Below are 25041 nucleotides of genomic sequence, written 5' to 3'. Positions count from 1 at the left end.
GCCGTCAAGGAGCGGCTCACTTGGAGATGCTTTATGCTCTGAACAGTAAACCAAGCCAATAATACGTCACCGTCTGGCCGCAACGTCGCGACTCTCGCACAGCTGACGACTTCGTTTGTCGTCGCTGATTACTCTCTTTAGGTGGAGACGCCATACCTATTTTAATTTTCGATGTTAAAAATCACGTCTTACAAAAAAGGAACACTAAAAAACCTGAGACAATCCCTATGATGGCGACATACGTAAGTAGCCTCGTTTTGAATCCCATTTTACCCCCGTAGCGATGTCGACGCAACAAAGGTACGGTTGTGTTTGCGTGAATGGTTATTGGTTTATGGGCAGTGTTTAGGTTTATAGGTAGACACGAATTAACCCCGAGTAAGATTTAAGAGGTCTGGCTTTGTTTCTGTCTAACTGGTCCGTCGCGACAAAACATACAGCATAAATTCAGCGCATGTTCCGTCTCACAAGAAATATGCCCCGAGGCTGTGGGTGATCGGGTGATGATGTGCAGAATAATTAGAAAAAAATACCACATACCATCGAAAAAGATGAAACCACATGTCTGGCATTTTGGTCCAAACAACCAGGCGCATTTGTGATACACACAGTTAGCCGTCAAGGAAGCCATCGAGCGACACTCAAAGGCTGGAAGACCTAAAGTAACACGTGACCTCATCACACAACGAAGCTCTCTTAGCGTTAAGATAGTCGTAAGTGCCATACATTAACATAAACTTACGACTATCTTAGCGCTAAGAGAGCTTCGAAGATCTACAACAACCCATTCTTGTCGTAAGAGGCAACTGATTGAACGGAACGGGGAAAACGTCAGGCTCGACGACGTGGTCGATGCCTGTCATGCTTCCCAACTGGGTACATCAGTGCTCACGATGTCAACCACTGTTTGGCAGGATCTATTTTTCACAGACCTCCGTCACGTATCTTTCTGTAAAGCGCCACTGAGCAGGCAATAACCTGGATATTAGGCGCTAAACAAATCAATTGTCATTTATTCATTCACGTAACGGGGAAAATAGTCCTTTTATCGATGAACGGATCTTGAAAGTAGTACCTACTGGACGACCGCATTTGCATATTTATCTGATGGGGATTACAAGTTTATAAGACTGCCGTAATACAGCTGGCATTTTGCTGACTGCAGCGTTACGCAACAAGCAAAAGCAACAACGTTTGTTCATTATGTGGCCAGACATGCTACAGTCACATTCAGATATTGGAATATTCAACTATATAGACGGCACGGTCCGTATAACCGTGTTTCCCCGTATTAAACTCTCTGGTTTGCCTTCAGTATATTTCTGCACAGAAACGCTCTTTCGCCTGTAAGATACTAGTAGGGATACTAGTCTTCGTAAGAATAAGCCTTTTTTAAATCAATGTTATTCCAGCAATATCACAGCAAGGGACTCCAGAAATGGGCTTCACATGTACTTGGCGTCATTAATGAAGTGTCAAGCTATTTGTAACACTATTTCTTAAAGTTGTAAAATCTTCGTTCTTGTTTGAAATATATACCACTGAATGTTTTACAAACTTTCTTAACAGTATGGAAAGACACATCAGGCCGAAATGTCATTATAACGTTCTTTAACGTCCGATACCTGTTACAAATGGCAATTTTTTAATTAAAATTGTCAATATGGAAATCCACCTGCCACTTAATGTCAGTGATTTGCACGTGCAAATCGGTCTATCCATAGAAAGTGAAGGACAATACACATGTATTGATGTTTTTTCACTGTCGTTCACTGTTCAGGTACCTCGAAACGTTCGTAGCCCTAAGAATTTTGATATCGCAGTTAAGAATGAAAATGAGACGGTTTTTTTAACACTTGCTGAAAGGGGTCAGGCTATAGGCCTTTCGGAATTTGTTCAAACTCAGCGGCAGGTTGCTATCCGCTTTAATGTGAGTCAGAGGGCTATCGGTAGACTGTGGCAGAGATTTCAAGCCAATAGGTCCGTGGAATGTACAAGTCGAGCAGGTCGCCCCAGAGTCAGTCCGAGATGACAGGCACATGATTCACTGCGTTACGTAACAGACTCCTTAACGCAGCAGATCTTCGGACAGAACACTTCAATGAACAATGTAAGGATATCCAGGAGCACCGTTCGTTTAAGAGCAGCCGGAGTCCGCTGTAGGCGACCTGCAGTTCATTCACCACTAAAACCACGTCACAGGCAGACGTGTTTGTGATGGAGTAGACATCATGGCCGCTGGAATCAACGTCAATGGTCTCGTGTGCTCTTCACAGATCAAAGCAGATTCAACTTATCAGGACGAGATTCTGGCTCATATAGCAGTACCATTCCTGCAAGCTATGCATGGCTTTTATGGTTGACCCTCTTTACTGCAAGACGACAACGCCTCATAGCGCCAGGGTTGTCACGGAATTCCTTAGGCAGCAGGGTGTAGAGCGGATGGAGCGGCCAGCATGCACGCCAGGCCTCACCCCAATTGAGCATGCCTGGGATGAACTCTGTCGACGTGTGTAAACACGACTATCCGAGCACCAGTGGTTCTCCCAGGACTCCGCAGAGCTCTAGTAGAGGAATGGAATGCGATTCCGCAAACTTTCTTTATGAACTTGCTAAGGAGCATGAGAACAAGGTGCACCTGTGTCTTGGGCGCGCGAGGAGGGTACACAAGATATTGAATGACCGAGTGCTTCATGTTTGTCATTTTCATTTTGGGGGGTTGGTCTATACAACTGATGTTTGCTAGTGCTGTTTGAACTTTTTGTCTGTATGTCAAGATGTGTCACGTTTGTCAACACATTAAACATTATGATGACGCTCTTGGTTCTATTATTTCTAGAAAAACTTTTCTTTACATGTGCTATGTATTATTTGACCCTTCACTAATGACGCCTAGTAAATTGTAATCGTCTAACTACAGAGCTACATCATCAGTTTCTGAAGGATGTGTGTGTTGGTTACCGCCCTCCTCCAGAAATATTCCAGTCGGTCTGTAAAACGACGAATTTGGACTGACATCACGAGCATCGATCTACGCAATAAAAGCGACCCTGACCACCGGTTCCCGTTTGTCGCAACAAATAAATTTAAGAGGAGCCTCAGGAGCCCCAGTGAGATCTGAGATTCGGAACTGAGGTAATCTAGACTTGCTTCATTTAGGGATTTACCATTGCAGAAAGGGCTGAGCGGAAGTGAAAATAATGCGGTTCAGGGGCTGTGAGACAGACTAGGGTTGCTGTAGACAAGTTCTAACCTTATCTTCACTGGTTGTTTCTGAAAGAAACTGACAGGGAAACATAAAAATAACTCTTTATTGCCCAACACATCACCAGAAAGAGGTAAGCGAGTTGGTTTTAGCAGTATTCTAAGATATCACGCCAGGGGGCTCCAGGAATGGCTTCACACACTGTACCGATGTTGGGTAAGACCTGGGTCTTAGGCCTGACACACCAGCCCTTTACACTCGGGGGCTATCCAGCCAACCATAAAAACTTGAACGTCGTAATCTTCGTTTACATCTTCAGTTATAATGTATATAAAATGTCAAGAAAACATCTGTGAGTTCGAGCCTGGCGTAGGCAAACCAGCTGTTGCAAGTATGGACGAAAACGGATCGGGATCGGTGCGATCCATTGTATACAGCTGGTTTGATCATTGTATACAGCTGGTTTGATCATTGTATACAGCTGGTTTGATCATTGTATACAGCTGGTTTGATCATTGCTCATGCTTTCAATCACTGGTTTGCCTGGTCCAAAATCGTTTCTTAATATGACGCTGAGATGCCGGCATTATCTCTCACCACTATTGGTTATCCCCGCCCACAGGTTGAATCGACCCCACGCGAACAGATGTACAACGAAGATAAACGGTGATAAATAGACAAACATGATCAACATTATGTGATTCATTACACAAAGATAACGCTACAAGCTTAAATGTTATTTTCAGCATCTTTATCAACGTGTTATCCCACATCTCTGAATCAAGAGTCAAGAAAAAAGATAATTTTTAATCAATTAATTCAAATAAATTTCTACATTAATTAAACCCCTTCGTTAAGTAAAGCACCGTAAATTCAAAATGGCCGCCGATATCTGGCACTATGCCGCCGCCATCTTGACAGCTGAAGCAAAAATGGCGACTATCATCCACGCCCGGGGCTCCAAGAAGACCGCCAATGCTCACCGTAGACTCACCTCAGGATCCATGCCAATACGAGACTCTGGAAATATATAACAAACATCTCCAGTAGATAAAAGCAGGCTTCTTGTCGCCACTGCGGCAGACTACACCGGATATTCCGCCGTGTGAAAAAGTAGATCCGGGGAAATATTTAAGCCTGGCATTCCTCCCTGAATTAAGTTTGTTGGATATCACTTATCAAAAGGTATTCTTAAGGAGGGTTTGTAGCGCTGACGGATTCTCTGGCATTTCGCATGCATCGTGTCAGTGACGGAATAGATGTATTGGTCTGAAGGGGAGATGACTCGCGTAAAGATGCGTGTCTTTGGGCCAATGGGAAGGATTCGATGTATGTTAGTTATTGCTTGCAGGTATACACGCTGATAAAACACTTACCTTCCCTACCAAAGTAATGCTGGTATACCATTCTATATTTTGCTTTGCAAGAGTGAGGGAGTTTAGTCTCACGCAGTTTTTAGTAATATTCCAGCAACATCACGGCGGGGGTCACCAAAAATGGGCTTCACACATTGTACCCATGCTGGGAATCGAACCGTGGTCTTCGGCGTGACGAGCGAACGCTTTAACCACTAGACTACCCCACCGCCCCTATTTGCTTTAGGATGTGATGATGATGTGCTATACAATCAATATTTAGCTATACAATCAATATTATTACAACGAAAATTCAGCTATACAATCAATATTATAGCTATACAACCAATATTATAGCTATACAATCAATATTATAGCTATACAATCAATATTATAGCTATACAATCAATATTATAGCTATACAATCAATATTATAGCTATACAATCAATATTATAGCTATACAATCAATATTATAGCTATACAATCAATATTATAGCTATACAAATCAATATCATAGCTAGCTATACAATCAATATATAAGCTATCAATCAATTATAGCTATACAATCAATGTTATAGCTATACAATCAATATTATAGCTATACAATCAATATTATAGCTATACAATCAATATTATAGCTATACAATCAATATTATAGCTATACAATCAATATTATAGCTATACAATCAATATTATAGCTATACAATCAATATTATAGCTATACAATCAATATTATAGCTATACAATCAATATTATAGCTATACAATCAATGTTATAGCTATACAATCAATGTTATAGCTATACAATCAATATTATAGCTATACAATCAATATTATAGCTATACAATCAATATTATAGCTATACAATCAATATTATATTATAGCTTATATAGCTATAGCTATACAATCAATATTATAGCTATACAATCAATATTATAGCTATACAATCAATATTATAGCTATACAATCAATGTTATAGCTATACAATCAATATTATAGCTATACAATCAATATTATAGCTATACAATCAATATTATAGCTATACAATCAATATTATAGCTATACAATCAATGTTATAGCTATACAATCAATATTATAGCTATACAATCAATATTATAGCTACACAATCAATATCATAGCTATACAATCGATATTATAGCTATACAATCGATATTATAGCTATACAGTCGATATTATAGCTATACCATCTGGCGGCGACATTTACTATCTACAAGGCAAACCAGTGGTTGATAACACGAACAACGATGTTGCCATTCGAGTCACTGTCTCGGTTCAGTTAGCCACATATTTTCATACATTATTTTAGGCAAATCTATTTCGTCAATGAGCCGTTTTCAACCCTAATGATGTCATGACTGGTTTAGTTTCGACCAGATATATCACTGGTTGATAGCATGGACATTAATGAAAATTCAGTCGGTGTTGATATGGGTTGCTTTGATCAGCGCTCACACTATTGTTTCATTGTTTGTTTTGACAAAGTAGGTCTTAACATAACACAGACAGACACAGACTCTAGAGATAGAGCGGTACAGACAGAACAGACTGTAGCAGACATGGTACAGACATACACATACTCCACCGGACATTGCACAGACAGACAGATTCTAGTAGACGAGATACAGAGAAACTCTGACAGGGTGAGTGAGTTTAGTTTTACGCTGCACTCAGCAATATTCCAGCTATATGGCGGCGGTCTGTAAATAATCGAGACGATCCAGGAATCAACAGCATGATCATCGATCAACGCAGTTGGGATACGATGACATGTGTCAACCAAGTCAGCGAGCCTGACCACCGGATCCCGTTAGTCACCTCTTACGACAAGCATGGGTTACTGAAGATCAATTCTAGCCCGGACCTTCACGGGTCCAAACTCTGACAGACATGCTACGGACAAACACAGACGTGGTACAGGCAGACAGACCCAGGCTCAACCAGACGTGATGGAAACAGACACAGACTAAAGAACATATGGTAGAGACAGACACAGACGTGGTACAGGCAGACAGACACAGGGTATAGCAGACATATATCCTATTAGACGTGGTACAGGCAGACAGACACAGGGTATAGCAGACATATATCCTATTAGACGTGGTACAGGCAGACAGACACAGGGTATAGCAGACATATATCCTATTAGACGTACAGGTACAGGCAGACAGACGAGGTACAGGGTATAGTATAGCAGACATATATCCTATTAGACGAGGTACAGGCAGACAGACACAGAGCAGACATATATCCTATTAGAGGGTACAGACACAGTATAGCAGACATATATCCTATTAGACGAGGTACAGACAGACAGACAGACACAGGGTATAGCAGACATATATCCTATTAGACGAGGTACAGACAGACAGACACAGGGTATAGCAGACATATATCCTATTAGACGAGGTACAGACAGACACAGACAGGGTATAGCAGACATATATCCTATTAGACGAGGTACAGACATATATCCTATTAGACGAGGTACAGGCAGACAGACACAGGGTATAGCAGACATATATCCTATTAGGACGAGGTACAGACAGACAGGGTATAGCAGACATAGACACAGGGTATAGACAGACACACATATATCCATATAACCTATAGACGAGGTAGACGAGGTACAAACAGACAGACACAGGGTATAGCAGACATATATCCTATTAGACGAGGTACAGACAGACACAGGGTATAGCAGACATATATCCTATTAGACGTGGTACAGGCAGACAGACACAGGGTATAGCAGACATATATCCTATTAGACGTGGTACAGGCAGACAGACACAGGGTATAGCAGACATATATCCTATTAGACGAGGTACAGACAGACAGACAGACACAGGGTATAGCAGACATATATCCTATTAGACGAGGTACAGACAGACAGACACAGGGTATAGCAGACATATATCCTATTAGACGAGGTACAGACAGACAGACACAGGGTATAGCAGACATATATCCTATTAGACGAGGTACAGACAGACAGACAGACACAGGGTATAGCAGACATCGTACAGGCAGACAGACACAGACAATGACAGACATGGTACAGACAGACACCGACTCAAGCAGAGTTGTTGGAAACAGACACAGACTAAGGAAGACATGGCACAGACAGACAGACACAGAATATAGCAAACATATAACCTATTGGACGAGGTACAGACAGACACAGAACATAGCAAACATATAACCTATTGGACGAGGTACAGACAGACACAGACTATAGCAAACATATAACCTATTGGACGAGGTACAGACAGACACAGAATATAGCAAACATATAACCTATTGGACGAGGTACAGACAGACACAGACTATAGCAAACATATAACCTATTGGACGAGGTACAGACAGACACAGACTATAGCAAACATATAACCTATTGGACGAGGTACAGACAGACACAGACTATAGCAAACATATAACCTATTGGACGAGGTACAGACAGACACAGACTATAGCAAACATATAACCTATTGGACGAGGTACAGACAGACACAGACTATGGCAGATGTTTTGGAGACGTGCACGAATTCAAATCTAACAGTCATGGTACAGACAGGTACAGACTGTTGCAGACTTGGTAAAGACGCACACAGACTGTTGCAGACTTCATAAAGACGCACACAGACTGTTGCAGACTTGATAAAGACGCACACAGACTGTTGCAGACTTGATAAAGACGCACACAGACTGTTGCAGATTTGATAAAGACGCACACAGACTGTTGCAGACTTCATAAAGACGCGCACGACGCAGACTGTTGCAGACTTGGTAAAGACGCACACAGACTGTTGCAGATAAAGACGCACACAGACTGTTGCAGACTTGATAAAGACGCACACACAGACTGTTGCAGACTTGATAAAGACGCACACAGACTGTTGCAGACTTGATAAAGAAAGACACACAGACTGTTGCAGACTTGATAAAGACGCACACAGACTGTTGCAGACTTCATAAAGACGCACACAGACTGTTGCAGACTTGATAAAGACGCACACAGACTGTTGCAGACTTGATAAAGACGCACACATGATGTTGCAGACTTGATAAAGACGCACACAGACTGTTGCAGACTTGATAAAGACGCACACAGACTGTTGCAGATTTGGTAAAGACGCACACAGACTGTTGCAGACTTGGTAAAGACGCACACAGACTGTTGCAGATTTGGTAAAGACGCACACAGACTGTTGCAGATTGGGTAAAGATACACACAGACTGTTCCAGATTTGATAAAGACGCACACAGACTGTTCCAGATTTGGTAAAGACGCACACAGACTGTTGCAGACTTGGTAAAGATACACAGACTGTTGCAGACCTGGTAAAGATACACAGACTGTTCCAGATTTGATAAAGACGCACAAAGACTTACAGACTTGGTAAAGATACACACAGACATGGTACATATTAACACATGCAGTACAAGCGGACAGACTCTAGCAGACATGGTACAGGCGGACAAAGATGCAGGCTGACACGACGCCAGGTGTACACAGACAGGTGTACACGGGAACAGGTAACACGACGACACAGACAGGTGTACACGGGAACAGGTAACACGGTTCCGGTTACAGATAACAGTTACAAGCGCTAATGCGAAACGCTAAGAGACGGACGTTGCCAGAGCTGGTCTGAACATGCATTAAAATAATGGGTAGCCTTCCCCATCTTCTCAAATCTGAATGGGCGAGATAAAAAGGTCTGTGAGACGCCGGTCTACGTGGGAACAGCAGAAATCTGAAGAAATTTATCTTCATTATCATTTTTCCTGTTCGACCAATCGTGTGGTTTTATCTCAATTGCGCTCTGCCGCTTCGCCTCTCTGTCTCCCATTGTAATTCCGCTGGAGACAGCCTCTTGCCGCTCCAACACTTCTTCAATTTTATCCAGGGGTCATTCACATTTACAAAATATTGTCTGTCTGCGTCTATTTAACAACTAGCCAGCAACGTCCACGTTGAGGTTCACCCCAGACTATATGATAACAATGGTTCACAGAGGAAATGTCAAATATCTATAATGCAAATCCCCTTTTCCATGTCAAATTTCCCCCCTACCCGTTCATATTTGTTCTCTCAGCGGGACCTTTCTTCTGGGAGCGCGCAACACTTGTTGTTTCTATTGTATTCTTCCGCCTTCCGCCTATTTGCCGCCTCACTCGCAGCAGTGGCGGAGCAATAAAGGTCAGCGTCACAGTGCGGAGGTCAACCGCGGCATACCACGAGACGCGAATATGGAATAGCCGACCCTCGTAGTCTGATCGAAATGGGAAAATAACGATTTGCACTGAAGTTCAAGAATGCCGTGCAAGATAAAACGATGGATGGGTTCAAATGGCTTTGGCGAGGCTCAGGGGATGGTACATATGGTTCATGATGTCACAAGGATGATCGGTAACCATGACGACCTCGTGACGGACATAGGTGCACTTTAAGAAACAGAGAGAAGTACTTTTCTTGATCATTGAGAGAAACAAGGCTCGGTCCCAGCAAGTTCAATTTCCCAGTGTTCCCGGCCCGAGCAGCTGTTATTCTCTGTGCAGAGTGGCGCCCCTTCGTCTCACCGGGATCCGTTGGTCGTAAGTTCAGATCCCAGAGCACGAAGCTCCTAAATTATAATGCTTGGATTGTCAGCACCATACCTGTGGGAGGTATTTGCCAAAGTCTTTGAAACGACCTCAAACATTCCTTGAAAACACCCCTCACCTCGACTGCTCGAACGCATCACCCTAGCCCTATTATATTCAGACACCTGACATTATGATGAGTAATTGAGTGAGTTTTACGCCGCTTTAAACAATATTCCAGTAATATCACGGCGGGGGACACCAGGAATGGGCTTCACACGTTGTACCCATGTGGGAATCAAACCCGGGTGTCCGCGTGTCAAGCGAACGCTTTAACCACTAGGCTACCTCACCACCACCCTGACATTATACCTGCGCCCTCGTTATTTGGGTATTATGTCCACTTCCTGTTTTAAAAATCCCGGATCCTTCTTTGATCCACAATGGCAACAATGTCGGAGTAATACAAATGCCAACGCCAGACCTTGACTGAAACCAGACTACGGAACCATTCCAGTTATCTCCCTTACCAGGTCACGATGGGTGCCATTTTGGATATCCGTTTCGTTCATTCCAATGAGGCAATTGGACACCAGTGATTACAAAAGCTGATCAATCAGTAAACAGGAAGAAAGACGTAAATATTCCCAGTAGAAAGAATACACACTGTTTAACGTACAGAACGTATATCGTTCTATCAAAGCGAAATAGTCAACTCTTTATGGTTGACACGTAATACAATTCTTTCCCTGGATAAAACAATCAAGGCAATATACTTTTTAAAATTTTCTACTAACCCCATCCCCACAACCACACAATATTTTCTTAAGTAATGCTCATTTTTCAGTTTTGCACTATTTTACCATGTATTAAAAAAAATATGCACCGTCATGCCTTTCACTGTGTGTAACGGGGTCGCAATGACCAAAGTAGCCTCTTATGCAATCCTTCAGGTCTCCAAATCCAATTTAGAAAATAAAGTTGAAAGAGAGCGAAAATTACAACTGGAATTAATGTTACAACAGTTTTAAACATATTGATCATGTTTGAATGTCCGCAGCATTGACGAAAAGCGCATTAAACCAGTGAGTTTAGTTTTACGCGGCTTTTAACAATATTATTATTAATAATTTTGTTTTTCCCTCGTTCACTTGATGTCAATCTCAACGGCACATCGTATTGTCAATCTCAACTCCCTGGGGAGCATACAACTCTTGCAGCAACTAGGCGCACCGAGTTATTGTGGCATTCCCATCCTTACGAGGCCAACAATATCAGGACGGGCTTCACGAATTGTACCCATGTTAGGACTCGATCCCGGGTCTTTGGCGAATGAACTCTTTAACCACTAGGCTACCCCACCGCCTCCCAGTTCAGAGACTGCAATCTTTTCAAAACAGATCTTGATTAACTCAGGATTACTTCTGTTGTGGTGGGAAACACGAAGATGTTCAAGGGAAGGTGTGGTTTACAAATTTCGCGTTTTTGTTCCTGGTTCGTTTGTTTTTACACCGAGTGTTAGCTTAACATGTCTTCTCTGCTCCTCCAGTTCGGAGCCCGATGCGTACTTTACATCTCCCCAATAACAACCTAATACCTATAGTATATACTGTTGTGTCTCGCGATGTCTCGGAAAGCCTCCCTCAGAAAACAATCACTTCTCACTTATGTCTCGCTGTGATCATTCTATCCCTCTGACTTGTATACACAGCGTATGACCAACGGCTCCCAAAGTATCTTTTCCCAACCTTTCACCTATATAGCGTCTACGGGATGAGACTGGGTTCCGTCTTAGGGGTCGTCTCAAATGGTGTTTTGTTCATGTTTAGAGTTTTGGGCATTAGGCATTTGCCTCGGTCTCTGTACTGAGTTATGTCCCTTAGGGGTACCAGAATCCTGTGATGATCTTTGGTTCGATTCGATATTTGTCTTGTTAAAGAATCTAAAATCTATTTTCTTATGTCTGTGCAAAGGGAATGCATACCAAAGTCCAAGTTTCGGGAGAACCGTTAAGATCCGGGTTAGAATTGGTCTTCAGCAACCAATGCTTGTCGCAAGAGGCGACTAACGGGATCGGGTGGTCAGGCTCACTGACATGGTTGACACATGTCATCGTATCCCAATTGTTTAGATCGATGCTAATTTTATTTATCATTTGATTGTCTGGTCGAGAACCGATTATTTACAGACCGACGCCGTACAGATGGAATATTGCTGAGTGCGGCGTTAAACAACAAGCAAACAAACACGTTTCGGGAATGCGAACCCATGTTTCAGTTTCGGGAATATATACTACTGTCTAGGCTTCCGGGATACAAACTTAGGTCTACCAATTCCAATTCCAAGGTTTCGGGCCTAGGTACCCATGTCAGGGTTTGTGGGAACATCTGCCAACGTCTGTGTTTAGGGAACATGTAACAATGTCTATATTTTGGTAATATATAATAATATTTAGGTTATGGAAATATAGGCTCATGTCTAAGCTTGGGGTTTCCACATCAATGTCTAGGTTTCGGAATGTCCAGTGTTATATACCAATGTCCAGTGCTATATACCAGTGTCCAGTGCTATATACTAATGTCCAGTGTTATATACCAGTGTGCAGTGTTATATACCAGTGTGCAGTGCTATATACCAATGTCCAGTGTTATATACCAATGTCCAGTGTTATATACCAGTGTCCAGTGTTATATACCAGTGTGCAGTGCTATTAATGTCAGTGTTATATACCAGTGTGCAGTGTTATATACCAGTGTCCAGTGTTATATACCAATGTCCAGTGTTATATACCAATGTCCAGTGTTATATACCAATGTCCAGTGTTATATACCAGTGTCCAGTGTTATATACCAGTGTGTTATATACCAGTGACCAGTGTTATATACCAATGTCCAGTGTTATATACCAATGTATATACCAATGTCCAGTGTTATATACCAATGACCAGTGTTATATACCAATGTTATATCCAAGTCCAGTGTTATATACCAGTGTGCAGTGTTATATATACCAATGACCAGTGTTATATACCAATGTCCAGTGTTATATACCAATGTCCAGTGTTATATACCAACCAATGTCCAGTGTTATATACCAATGTCCAGTGTTATATACCAATGTCCAGTGTTATATACCAGTGTGCAGTGTGCTATCAATGTACCAATGTGTTATATACCAATGTCCAGTGTTATATACCAGTGCAGTTATATAAGTGTTATATACCAGTGTGCAGTGTTATATACCAATGTCCAGTGTTATATACCAATGTCCAGTGTTATATACCAGTGTTATATGTGCAGTGTTATATACCAATGTCCAGTGTTATATACCAATGTCCAGTGTTATATACCAATGTCCAGTGTTATATACCAATGACCAGTGTTATATACCAATGTCCAGTGTTATATACCAGTGTCCAGTGTTATATACCAATGACCAGTGTTATATACCAATGTCCAGTGTTATATACCAGTGTGCAGTGTTATATACCAATGTCCAGTGTTACCAATGTCCAGTGTTATATACCAGTGTGCAGTGTTATCAATGTCCAGTGTTATATACCAATGTCCAGTGTTATATACCAATGTCCAGTGGTATATACCAATGTCCAGTGTTATATACCAGTGTGCAGTGCTATGAATGTCCAGTGTTATATACCAATGTCCAGTGCTATATACCAGTGTGCAGTGTTATATACCAGTGCCCAGTGTTATATACCAATGTCCAGTGTTATATACCAATGACCAGTGCTATATACCAATGTCCAGTGTTATATACCAATGACCAGTGTTATATACCAATGTCCAGTGTTATATACCAGTGTCCAGTGTTATATACCAATGTCCAGTGTTATATACCAATGTCCAGTGTTATATACCAGTGTGCAGTGTATATACCAATGTCCAGTGTTATATACCATATACCAATGTCCAGTGTTATATACCAGTGTCAGTGTTATATACCAATGTCCAGTGTTATATACCAATGTCCAGTGTTATATACCAGTCCATGTCCGTGTTATATACCAATGTCCAGTGTTATATACCAGTGTCCAGTGTTATATACCAATGTCCAGTGTTATATACCAATGTCCAGTGTTATATACCAGTGTGCAGTGTTATATACCAATGTCCAGTGTTATATACCAGTGTCCAGTGTTATATACCAGTGTGCAGTGTTATATACCAATGTCCAGTGTTATATACCAGTGTGTGTTATATACCACCAGTGTTATATACCAATGTCCAGTGCTATATACCAATGTCCAGTGTTATATACCAATGACCAGTGTTATATACCAATGTCCAGTGTTATATACCAATGTCCAGTGTTATATACCAGTGTGCAGTGCTATCAATGTCCAGTGTTATATACCAATGTCCAGTGTTATATACCAGTGTGCAGTGTTATATACCAATGTCCAGTGTTATATACCAATGTCCAGTGTTATATACCAATGTCCAGTGTTATATACCAGTGTGCAGTGTTATATACCAATGTCCAGTGTTATATACCAGTGTCCAGTGTTATATACCAATGTCCAGTGTTATATACCAATGTCCAGTGTTATATACCAGTGTGCAGTGTTATATACCAATGTCCAGTGTTATATACCAATGTCCAGTGTTATATACCAGTGTGCAGTGTTATATACCAATGTCCAGTGTTATATACCAATGTCCAGTGCTATATACCAATGTCCAGTGTTATATACCAATGTCCAGTGTTATATACCAGTGTCCAGTGTTATATACCAATGTCCAGTGTTATATACCAGTGTGCAGTGTTATATACCAATGTCCAGTGTTATATACCAATGTCCAGTGTTATATACCAGTGTGCAGTGTTATATACCAGTGTCCAGTGTTATATACCAGTGTCCAGTGTTATATACCAGTGTTATATACCAATGTCCAGTGTTATATACCAGTGTCCAGTGTTATATACCAGTTTCCAGTGTTATATACCAATGTCCAGTGTTATATACCAGTGTGCAGTGTTATGTACCAGTGTCCAGTGTTATATACCAGTGTTATATACCCATGTCCAGTGTTATATACACTAGTGTCCAGTGTTATATACCAATGTCCAGTGTTATATACCAATGTCCAGTGTTATATACCAGTGTGCAGTGTTATATACCAATGTCCAGTGTTATATACCAATGTCCAGTGTTATATACCAGTGTGGAGTGTTATATACCCATGTCCAGTGTTATATACCAATGTCCAGTGTTATATACCAATGTCCAGTGTTATATACCAGTGTGCAGTGCTATCAATGTCCAGTGTTATATACCAATGTCCAGTGTTATATATCAGTGTGCAGTGTTATATACCCATGTCCAGTGTTATACACAATGTCCAATGTTATATACCAATGTCCAGTAGCCTTGATCCAAGGCTGCCCATGGATGTTTTGCATTTCCATCCTTCGAAGAGGCAAGTCTAGATAAGGACCCGGGTCTGTTATTTATTACGCGACCCGTGAAGGTCTGGGTTAGAATATTGGCCTTCAGTAACCCATGCTTGTCGTAAGAGGCGACTAGCGGGATCGGGTGGTCAGATTCGCTGACTTGGCTGACACATGCCATCGGTTCCCAATAGCGCAGATCGATGCTCATGCTGTTGATCACTGGTTTGTCTGGTCCAGACTCAATTATTTACAGACCGCCGCCATATAGCTGGACTATTGCTGATTGCGGCGTAAAACTATACTCTCTCACTCACTTATTTATTGCGCTTTAGAAATGATCTTTATGATATTTTTATCTTAGAGACTTGTGCAAGTCTTACACATCAGTACTTAAGCCTTCACTCACACAATGTGTGCCTTCGCCTCAGTCAGGCCCATCTGACATAGCTGACCACTGAATAAAACACATCCAAGGAACTGAGGCAAATTTAAAGAAAATGTACTGTGAGAGTTTGAGACGCTCCCCTGACAAGCCATGTATAAATGAAGGTGGTGATATTTTCTCATGCCGGCCGTGGAAGCACCTGAGCTGAGATCCATCCACAGCAAGATACACTAGGTATCGCGATACACGACAAAACCGTTATGTTGCAGTCCACTGGCGCGAGAGTTGAGACGCTTTTCAACTAAAATAATAAATATTTTGCACGATCTTCTTGTGGTAATATCAAGCTGTAGACGAACACTGCTTGCGTCTCAACTGAGAATAAACACTGCCGAGCGAGCGGAGTCGCTTCAATGGGAGCGGGCTAACAAAGTCAGTGATCATTTGTACTGGTGGTGGAGGATGTGTGGGGTAGGCGTAATGACGAAGGGGGGAGATAAGGTAAATTTTAATCCTGATTTAATACTATTTTAAAACATTAAACACTAGACAGAAAATTATCAGATGATGTCTCATTAAAGTGTATAGCTTTGCAGATTGTACATGACGAGAGAGAGAGAGAGAAACAAGAGATAGGGGGAGCGAATGAGGGAGGGGGGATAACATGGAGAGTGAAAAAAACCACACACTGCTGAGTGTTCTTTGCATGTTCTGAAAAAATAATCCATTCATCAACAGGCTTGCAAGGGATGTAAAGTTCTATTTGCATTTTAGTTTTGTATTTCAATTTAATAATACACGGTCTAAAAGAGGCACACTGAGAGCGAGAGTGAAAAAATAGCATGAGGCAGAAAATAATTTATTAAACCACCTACTGCACATTGTTGACTGATGCCTGATATGAGGGAGAAAAAGGTTCTCGGTGGGCAATAATTTCATTTTTTAACATTTAATTCGGTGCGTTTTATGGATGACAATTTTATTTTTACGTTTTCGTCTGTGTTTAACAGCAAAGAAGTAGTCAATACATCTCATCAGCCGCCATTTATTAACGATATTATCAGATTTATCGCATAGTGTGACAGTTTGCGATAAAGTTAATCGTATCGTGTCTCACGTCCCTTACTCATACACCGCAATGTCAGTCATCAGAAAAACACCAAACAGTGACGCTATTCCATATACAGAAATCCCATAATATGCCGTAAGAACACCGATTAGGTGATTCTCTAGTTAAGACCCGTGTTTATGCATAGAATAACGGCATCAATAACACCTTAGCTTAATGTAAACCTCTTCAGTACTGATGTATTCCACATAATTGTATTTGCTAAAGATGCGGGCCTCAGTCAGTGAAGCTTTTAAATCTTGCAATGCGCGTCTCTGGGTTTTAGAAGTATTCTATTCACGGTTTGTTCAAATGACTCAGCTATGAAAGTCTGATTACGTGTATAATTTTGTGAATGGAAAAAGCCATCGATAAAGACAGTACCGTTTTCTCGCGATTTTAAGTGAAACAATTAATGGGGATTGGTGTCGGTTTGGCAATGACAGGATTCTTAAACTTGCTGTCCACTACTTCATGGTTTCATATTCGTTTCCGAGAAGAAGTCGTGGGAAATTTATTAGTTTTTGAAAACATTAAAATACCTATATTTGTTATTCCATGTTTCTCTCAGTGAACGAGGAGGTTTATCGGGCTGTCCGGTTTGTTTGATCTTTGCCGTCTTGTCTACTCCGACGTCAGCGCGTGGAGCGCGGCACTATGTCGCTCAATCGAACAGCCAGCCTTCTTCGGCCGAAGAGATTGTTTAGGATTTGCGCTTCATTGACTTGCCTCCGCTACAAGACCTAGTGTTAGTTTCATGAAGGCTGCATTTCAAGCGGGATACACTACCTGTGATGCCCGACCCTCAAGTCACTCATTTCACTCAATCAGTTTCACGTGGCTGTGGTACATAGCGTTCTATGGAAACGGATTTGACAGACAATATCTCCCACGTGGTTCCTCACACTGAATATTTTAAGTGAAATCAAGTTTGTCAACGCTGTGCTTCAAAGGATTTGTGGTATATTCTCCAGCAGATTCACGTGATTCGTTTAGTCAACCGCTGAAGTTAGTCATTTGTTTTGCTTCAACCCTTGTCGATTTCTCAACGTTAAATTTGCATAATACGCCTAACGGATAATTAGCAGAGTGATGGGAGGAGGTGCAGCTCTATCGATATAAGTGGAAATGTACTGGTGATTCAAAACACAACTCTGGAATAATGAACGAATGATGTTTCCAATTTCACTCAGATCCGATCTTACTTTGCACGAGCAGTGGCTGTGATATAAAAAGTCAGATCGACGGATATCATACATTTATTCCTGGGACACAGTCACATCAAGAACGGATTACTACCAAGTCCTGCTATTTCAAGCCGAATTTTCTCACTTAGATATCAACTCTTATTTCATCATCCGTCAGTAAGTAATAAACATATACTTTGTTTTATTGATATATTTTAAAACACTTTTATTAATGAGATTTTATCTAATTTTAACAATTTCATATTGAAATAATTCCACATTCCTTATTTCAAAGAATTTAATTTAATTTTTAGAGGGTTTTGATAACTTTCCTACGAAAAATATCAGTTTCTTCTACTGACGTTTAGCGTTACCAAACTTGGTTTCAATCAATACATTTCCTAAATTTCTAATAGGCTCTTATTAAGGTGCTCGTTTTTAATTAAGCGGTCAGTTTAATGTGATTACCAAAGTACGCATGAACTCTGTTGAGTTAATATTTCGGGGTCTGATATTTTTGCAATAAATACAAAGTTGTCATGTGAAAGAAATATGTGATATGTATTCTGACTGACAAGTCGCCAGTGCGTCTTCGATAACCGTACAGTGATTGATAGCGCAGACAGCGACAGAGCATTCCAACACCCTTACTAAGGAATGGTCTTTGACAATAAACAAAACGTGATCAATTTCGTTTCGCTGGGAATAATGTCTACTTATTTCTTGTACTTTATGTGCTAGACATTTATCATTTATCGGCCTGATACGTATTTCTACTGGTTTCACGATAGGCATTAAGTACCTACATCAGAGTGGATGTTTTCAAATCAATGAAACATTGATTGATAATCGATCTTTTTAGTTTGACGTAAAGATACGACAGTCAGTGTTAATGGTCTTAGCAATTTATGGGAACATACAATCACAATGATAATGACAAAATATACAAATTGTAAACTAAAGTCTGAATTGACTGGTATACGTCGTCAATTATCCATATGATTGATTGGTAATCAAGCAATTGTCACCACGCACTGTTTGAAATGATATATACACTTGAACTCGTTTATCGGATAAACGGATTACCTGATCATGGTCGATTGATGGGGATTTACATTAATCGGGGTTTGCACTTCAAGAGTCGCCAGTTTTCAATTCTGTTTGCATACTACAGTGATAAAAAGACGTGTAACATTATAGTACTGGAGTTTTAGAGCAGAGAAATTGTCAGCTCTCAGACTTGACTGCTGACGATCTAGGAAGCGTGTTATTGACGGATATTAACATGCGGGGTACCGTTACACGGTAACGAGGGCACACGATTCATATGCTCCCAACTCTGCAGTGGTGTAGATGCACGTCTTGGCAGGGGATCGTTAATTATAAACAGATTCGGATGTTTTTCGATGTCCGCATTTTATGCGTTGAATTAGGCTGCTTTAAACAAGCCTGTAAGAATAGTGGCGCGGGATGATTGGGATTAGACGAGATGGATGATAGTGTACGGCAAGACGGGATGTGGGATGTGCAAGACGCCGTGGGAGCAGTAACGGCGCGGAGACGTCAATTTGCCTGGCATCGGAGTTTGGATGGAGGTGTATGGACTGATGTAAGAGATGGGGTCAGGCTCGACGTCAGGTGGAGTAGTAGCTCTGTCCTGTTCACAGCAGGTGCCCGTCACAGTACACTAGACCGCTGGTCAATTTTGACCAGATTGCAGATTTTATCGGGTATTGCAGTATGTTTGTGATGCAAAACTTAGTTCGTCTCATACTGGCTAGGCATCAGATTTGTTTGTTTACTGTTACATGATGCTGCTTTGTGCCAAGCTCGGTAAAGTAGGGAACACAAATGCCGATTACACGTTACTTACCTGTTGACGAAATATCTTTCTAGATATGGTTAATTTTCTGAGAATTACACGGGAATACACTGTATATAGATATACTGTTGTTTGGGAGGGGAAACGACGGACCGAAGAGGGATGAGGGGGCAGAGCGGTTGCAACAGCGGTGGACGAATTGATAACTTAGATAGGTTCCAGGTAGCTAGATTGGTGAGGGTGGGAATGCGACGAGCCAGGTGTGGCTGTTTTAGGGAAGGGAGAGGGGTGGCGTGTCTGGGCTGATTTCCTGTGGGGAGATGGTTTCGGGCTCGCAAGGGCAGGTTGGTGTGATGGGTCGTGATCAGTTTTGTTTGTTAGAGGAGAGAAGGGTTCCGCCTAGCTGAATTAAAGCCGGAGAGAAGGGAGCGGCGGGTACGGTATGGTCGTTATAGTGGGTGAGGGAGAAATAGTGAATGAGCAGGTTTGTGTTGTGAACGAGAGAGGGGGGTCAGGCAAGATCGACTGATACGTGGGTAGGGAGAGGGTGAAGGGACATGTTTGGTTGTTACCATGGGAAGAGGGGGTCAGGCTAGTTGGACTCATATGTACTGTTGCGAGTGGGGGAAGGGTGACGGGACAGATTTTGCTTAGAGGGGGGTCAGACTGGATGGACTGTTGCGTGGGGAGGGAGAGGGTGAAGGGACAGGTTTGGCTGAGAGGGGGTCAGGATAGCCGGACTGTTGCGAGGGGAGGGAGAGGGTGAAGGGTCAGGTTTGGTTGTTACCATGGGAAGAGGGCGTCAGGCTAGCTGGACTCATATGTACTGTTGCGAGAGGGAGAGGGTGACGGGACAGATTTGGCTGAGAGGGGGTCAGGCTAGATGGACCGTTGCGTGGGGATGGGGACGGGCTAAGGTAAATTGTAACAGAGGGTACGATGGATGATACGTGTTAACGGGCTATGTTGGTCAAACTGACCTTTTGTCGAAACGGATGCCAAGTTCCTGATGACATTGAGCTGGAACATGCATTATCTCACTTCATAAGATTGTATACTGAATAAACACTCACAACGTTGGCATCTTGCTCTTTTATCACATATCTGTCGTATTCTAACTGTAAAATAATTTCATCTCGTTTACAAAGCTGCAAAAGAAATATCGTAATCAGTTGATTGGAAGCATGTACATCAAGCATTCGACAGAATGATACGCTCAATGGGAGGGATTGTGTTTTCCGAACAACTACCTATCCAGGACTAATTACCTAGCAAGTCTAACATGGTGGGCGATTTATCAGCTGAGCTGGAAGTCACAAATTAATTATTTTTATAAGGTAGATAAATCAGACTTCCGTATTTAGAATTCTGCACATATCAAGTTATCTCTTTAAATATTTTTGGAAAAACATGTTTTTATCGTAACGAATATTTCTCTGGTACATTTTTCAAGATATTTCCATGTTGATCGTGCTGAATAAACAATGCTTGGAATCAAATTATTATGATATGAATTATTAACTGTCATAAGTCAGAATTCCATAGCCACTATCCCTGTGAGGGGCGAGAGGGTAGCCTAGCCGTGAAAGCGTTCGCTCGTCACGCCGAAGACCCGGGTTCGATTCCCCACATGGGTACAATGTGTGAAGCCCATTTCTGGTATCCCCGCCGTGATATTGCTGGAAAATTGTTAAAAGTGGTGTAAAACCATACTCACTCACTCATTATTCCTGCGAAGATTCTGACGTGATCAGGTGGTCAGGCTCGCTAACATCGGTTCATACATTGCATCGTGTCCCAAATGCGTAGATCGATCCTCAAGATGTCAGTCACTGGATTGTCTAGCCAAGACTCGAATATTTACAGACCACTGCCATTTATCTTCGATATTGTTGAGTGGCGTTATACAAGACAAATAGTAACTACGAGGTGTTAATCCCGTTGATTTTAACGAAACATTTCCGTCCGTATTGACATGGGTTCACTATACACAAGTGCAACTTTTAACATAAACATTTAATGAGTGAGTGAGTATGGTTTTACGCCGCTTTTAGAAATATTCCACCGTGACGAACGGGAGCTTTAACCCATTAGGCTATCCAACCGTCCCTCACGAGTCAAGACACATTGTTTCAGAATTTCTAGTTTTAAATTAAAATTCCTCTTTGTGTACCAAACTGTTTATGACAAGCGTTTCCAATAAACAAATTCCTGCATGTATCACATACATCATCACAACTATGTATAGTCGTGACTGTCTGCCGTGATCAGTGGTATTCACACACTTTCAACACAACCCTGTGTTTCTGTAACTCATAAGCAAATTGTTGACATACCTTTATTAAATTCAGTAGGTGAGTGTGTTCTAACAAAGCGATCTCCGGTTGTCTTCATGTTAATTTTAGTACCTTCACGTCAATCATTCAAGATTAAAATTTCAAAACATTATAATAGTCCTAAAGATTTGTAGACAGGCTGACCCAAGATTCCAATTCCGGACACAGAAATAAGTGCCTGTTTAGAGAGGTAATATAGAGCTGTGTATACAGTGACACTCGTTAAAGCGGATACCCGTGAAGATCCGGGTTAGATTTGGTCTGAAGTAACCCATGTTTGTCGTAAGAGGCTCGCTCACTCGGTTGACACATGTCATCGTATCGCAGTTGCGTAGATTGATGCTCATGCTGTTGGTCACTGGATTGTCTGGTCCAGTCTGGTCATGATAACGAAGATACTGGGAGAATAAGCGTAGACTATTTGTTTACGCCTTTGTTAATCTGTTATCAATGACGAGACTGAACTCAGATTAGCAGGAGCTCCCCTAAAACTTTGTGGAATCGTTTCACAAGATACCAGTTTGCCAGTTACTTTGACTATATGCGCTAGAGTCACCCTTTGTTCTGAGTAATCATCTCGGGGAAATAAACAATACCATTTAAAAGGAAACTTTCCAGGTATTTATTTCGCCATATCGTGAGCGCCGACTGGTCTCGAGCTGTTAGATACAACGTCGTTTCATCGAGACGGTCGTCGGTGTTTGGAGAGTTCATAGCCGTTGGGTCTCGATTGCTAACACTCTCCGGCTCACACGCGGTCTCGCGAGGAAAGAAAATAATGAAAGCATGTGGGACAAGCGATTAGAGTTACCTCCCCTTGTTTCTCTGGGGCGTCTTTAAAGACACACTGACGCTTATTTATCAAATAGTGTACAATACATAATGATTTATCGTAGAACGGTAACGACCATTTCTTCTCAGTCTTAAAGATGTCTATTAGTACATTTATATTTTAAAAGGCATGTTATAGATATCAAAAAGAAACGATCATCGCTTTCATCGTAGTAGTATGTCATGTAGACCGGAATCGTTTTCAAAATAAAATAAAAATTCAAAAGTAATCTATTTTTTTCCAGAAGTTTGTTTTCAGTATTTTGTTCAAGCTACAGGTTGAAATGGCTATATCATGTCAATACTGGTATTAATTCGTATTTTCGTTATTTTTCAGGATAATGGTATTTGCCTTCCTGTTGGTACTTGTAGTGATCGAATCCGGACCTTCAAGCGTTCTAGCTGGTAAGTTACAAGTACATCCTCCTCCAAGGGCAAGCGTGTTAACTAGTACAGGTCCATATTTTGCGTTCAGAGACTTCTTTACAGCTTGCTCTTATGCTAGAAACAGCAGTGTTCTATCCTTGCCATTTCAAGCCAAGTTTTCACCGAATCGATAGCGACGCCCCCGTTTTAAGAACGAGTTATTCCCTTGTGGTAAAACAGCAGGCAATATCCAGTCAGATCGCAGGTTCTAATGGCTTCATAATATCTCTGTATTGATATTGCTGTAATATAGCTAAAAGCGGAATAAAACACGACTCATTTACCCACTCAGAATGACGACTACAAACGACCTGGTCGATCAGATAACTAACACATTCCAGTGTTCATCCCTTCGCCAAGGCAAGGGAGTTAACTGACTATAAAAGTCCAGTTTCCTGGACACAAATATAACAGACTATCACACTGAATATACTTCTTGATGCCGTGTTGAGCTATTTAAACAATAGATACACGCAAACTACTCCATGTCAAGTGACTACACGTGAAACTGTAAAAGTTATGCATTTAAATATGTTAAAGACACAAAGTACTTTGGCAAGTTCATAGCATTCGAAAATGTTTGTCTTCGTTGAATTGTTGGAATAATTTCAAAGCAAAATTCCACACGCGGTAAAGATTTTCTAATTGGACAGTCCGATTGTGCGATAGACTAAATCTGAGCGCGTCTGTTATCGGACGGAAAAACAGGCTTGAAACGGCAGATGGGAAGATAAATGTGGCACATATTTACCGATTTGTTTGATTGCCCGTATGTTACAATTATACCAATTTAGCTATTGATTATGGTTGCATGTGGTTTTAGACTTGAGACTATTCTGATCAGCATGTTCAATAGTAGCCTTGATTCAGTTTATTCTGATCAGCATGTTCAATAGTAGCCTTGATTCAGTTTATTCTGATCAGCATGTTCAATAGTAGCCTTGATTCAATTTATTCTGATCAGCATGTTCAATAGTAGCCTTGATTCAGTTTATTCTGATCAGCATGTTCAATAGTAGCCTTGATTCAATTTATTCTGATCAGCATGTTCAATAGTAGCCTTGATTCAATTTATTCTGATCAGCATGTTCAATAGTAGCCTTGATTCAGTTTATTCTGATCAGCATGTTCAATAGTAGCCTTGATTCAGTTTATTCTGATCAGCATGTTCAATAGTAGCCTTGATTCAGTTTATTCTGATCAGCATGTTCAATAGTAGCCTTGATTCAATTTATTCTGATCAGCAGTAGCCTTGATTCAATCAGTATGTTCAATAGTAGCCTTGATTCAGTTTATTCTGATCAGCATGTTCAATAGTAGCCTTGATTCAGTTTATTCTTCAGCATGTTCAATAGTAGCCTTGT

At 41.2% G+C, this 25041-nt stretch overlaps 1 protein-coding gene across 6 annotated transcripts in view; it reads left to right on the top strand.

The window, feature by feature from the left end:
- The window catches only part of LOC124273266 (chordin-like protein 1), a 59805-nt gene that overhangs the window by 10893 nt on the left and 23871 nt on the right, over nt 1–25041 (top strand). For 3 of the 6 annotated variants that reach the window (XM_046708485.1, XM_046708486.1, XM_046708482.1), the window contains exons 1-2: nt 17804–18439; nt 23589–23656. In XM_046708485.1, coding sequence (XP_046564441.1) covers nt 23593–23656 — 64 coding nt within the window. In that variant the 5' untranslated portion in view covers nt 17804–18439; nt 23589–23592. Of the gene's footprint in view, nt 1–17803; nt 18440–19718; nt 19993–23588; nt 23657–25041 lie in introns of those variants that run through there. The other 3 variants (XM_046708487.1, XM_046708484.1, XM_046708483.1) reach the window with 3 other exon arrangements.

This window comes from Haliotis rubra, unplaced genomic scaffold (genome assembly GCF_003918875.1).
Source record: "Haliotis rubra isolate DU_JTF1 unplaced genomic scaffold, ASM391887v1 Scf179, whole genome shotgun sequence".
NCBI lineage: Eukaryota > Metazoa > Mollusca > Gastropoda > Lepetellida > Haliotidae > Haliotis > Haliotis rubra.
Note: the sequence above shows the minus strand (reverse complement) of the source record. Positions and strands in the feature narration are given on the sequence as shown.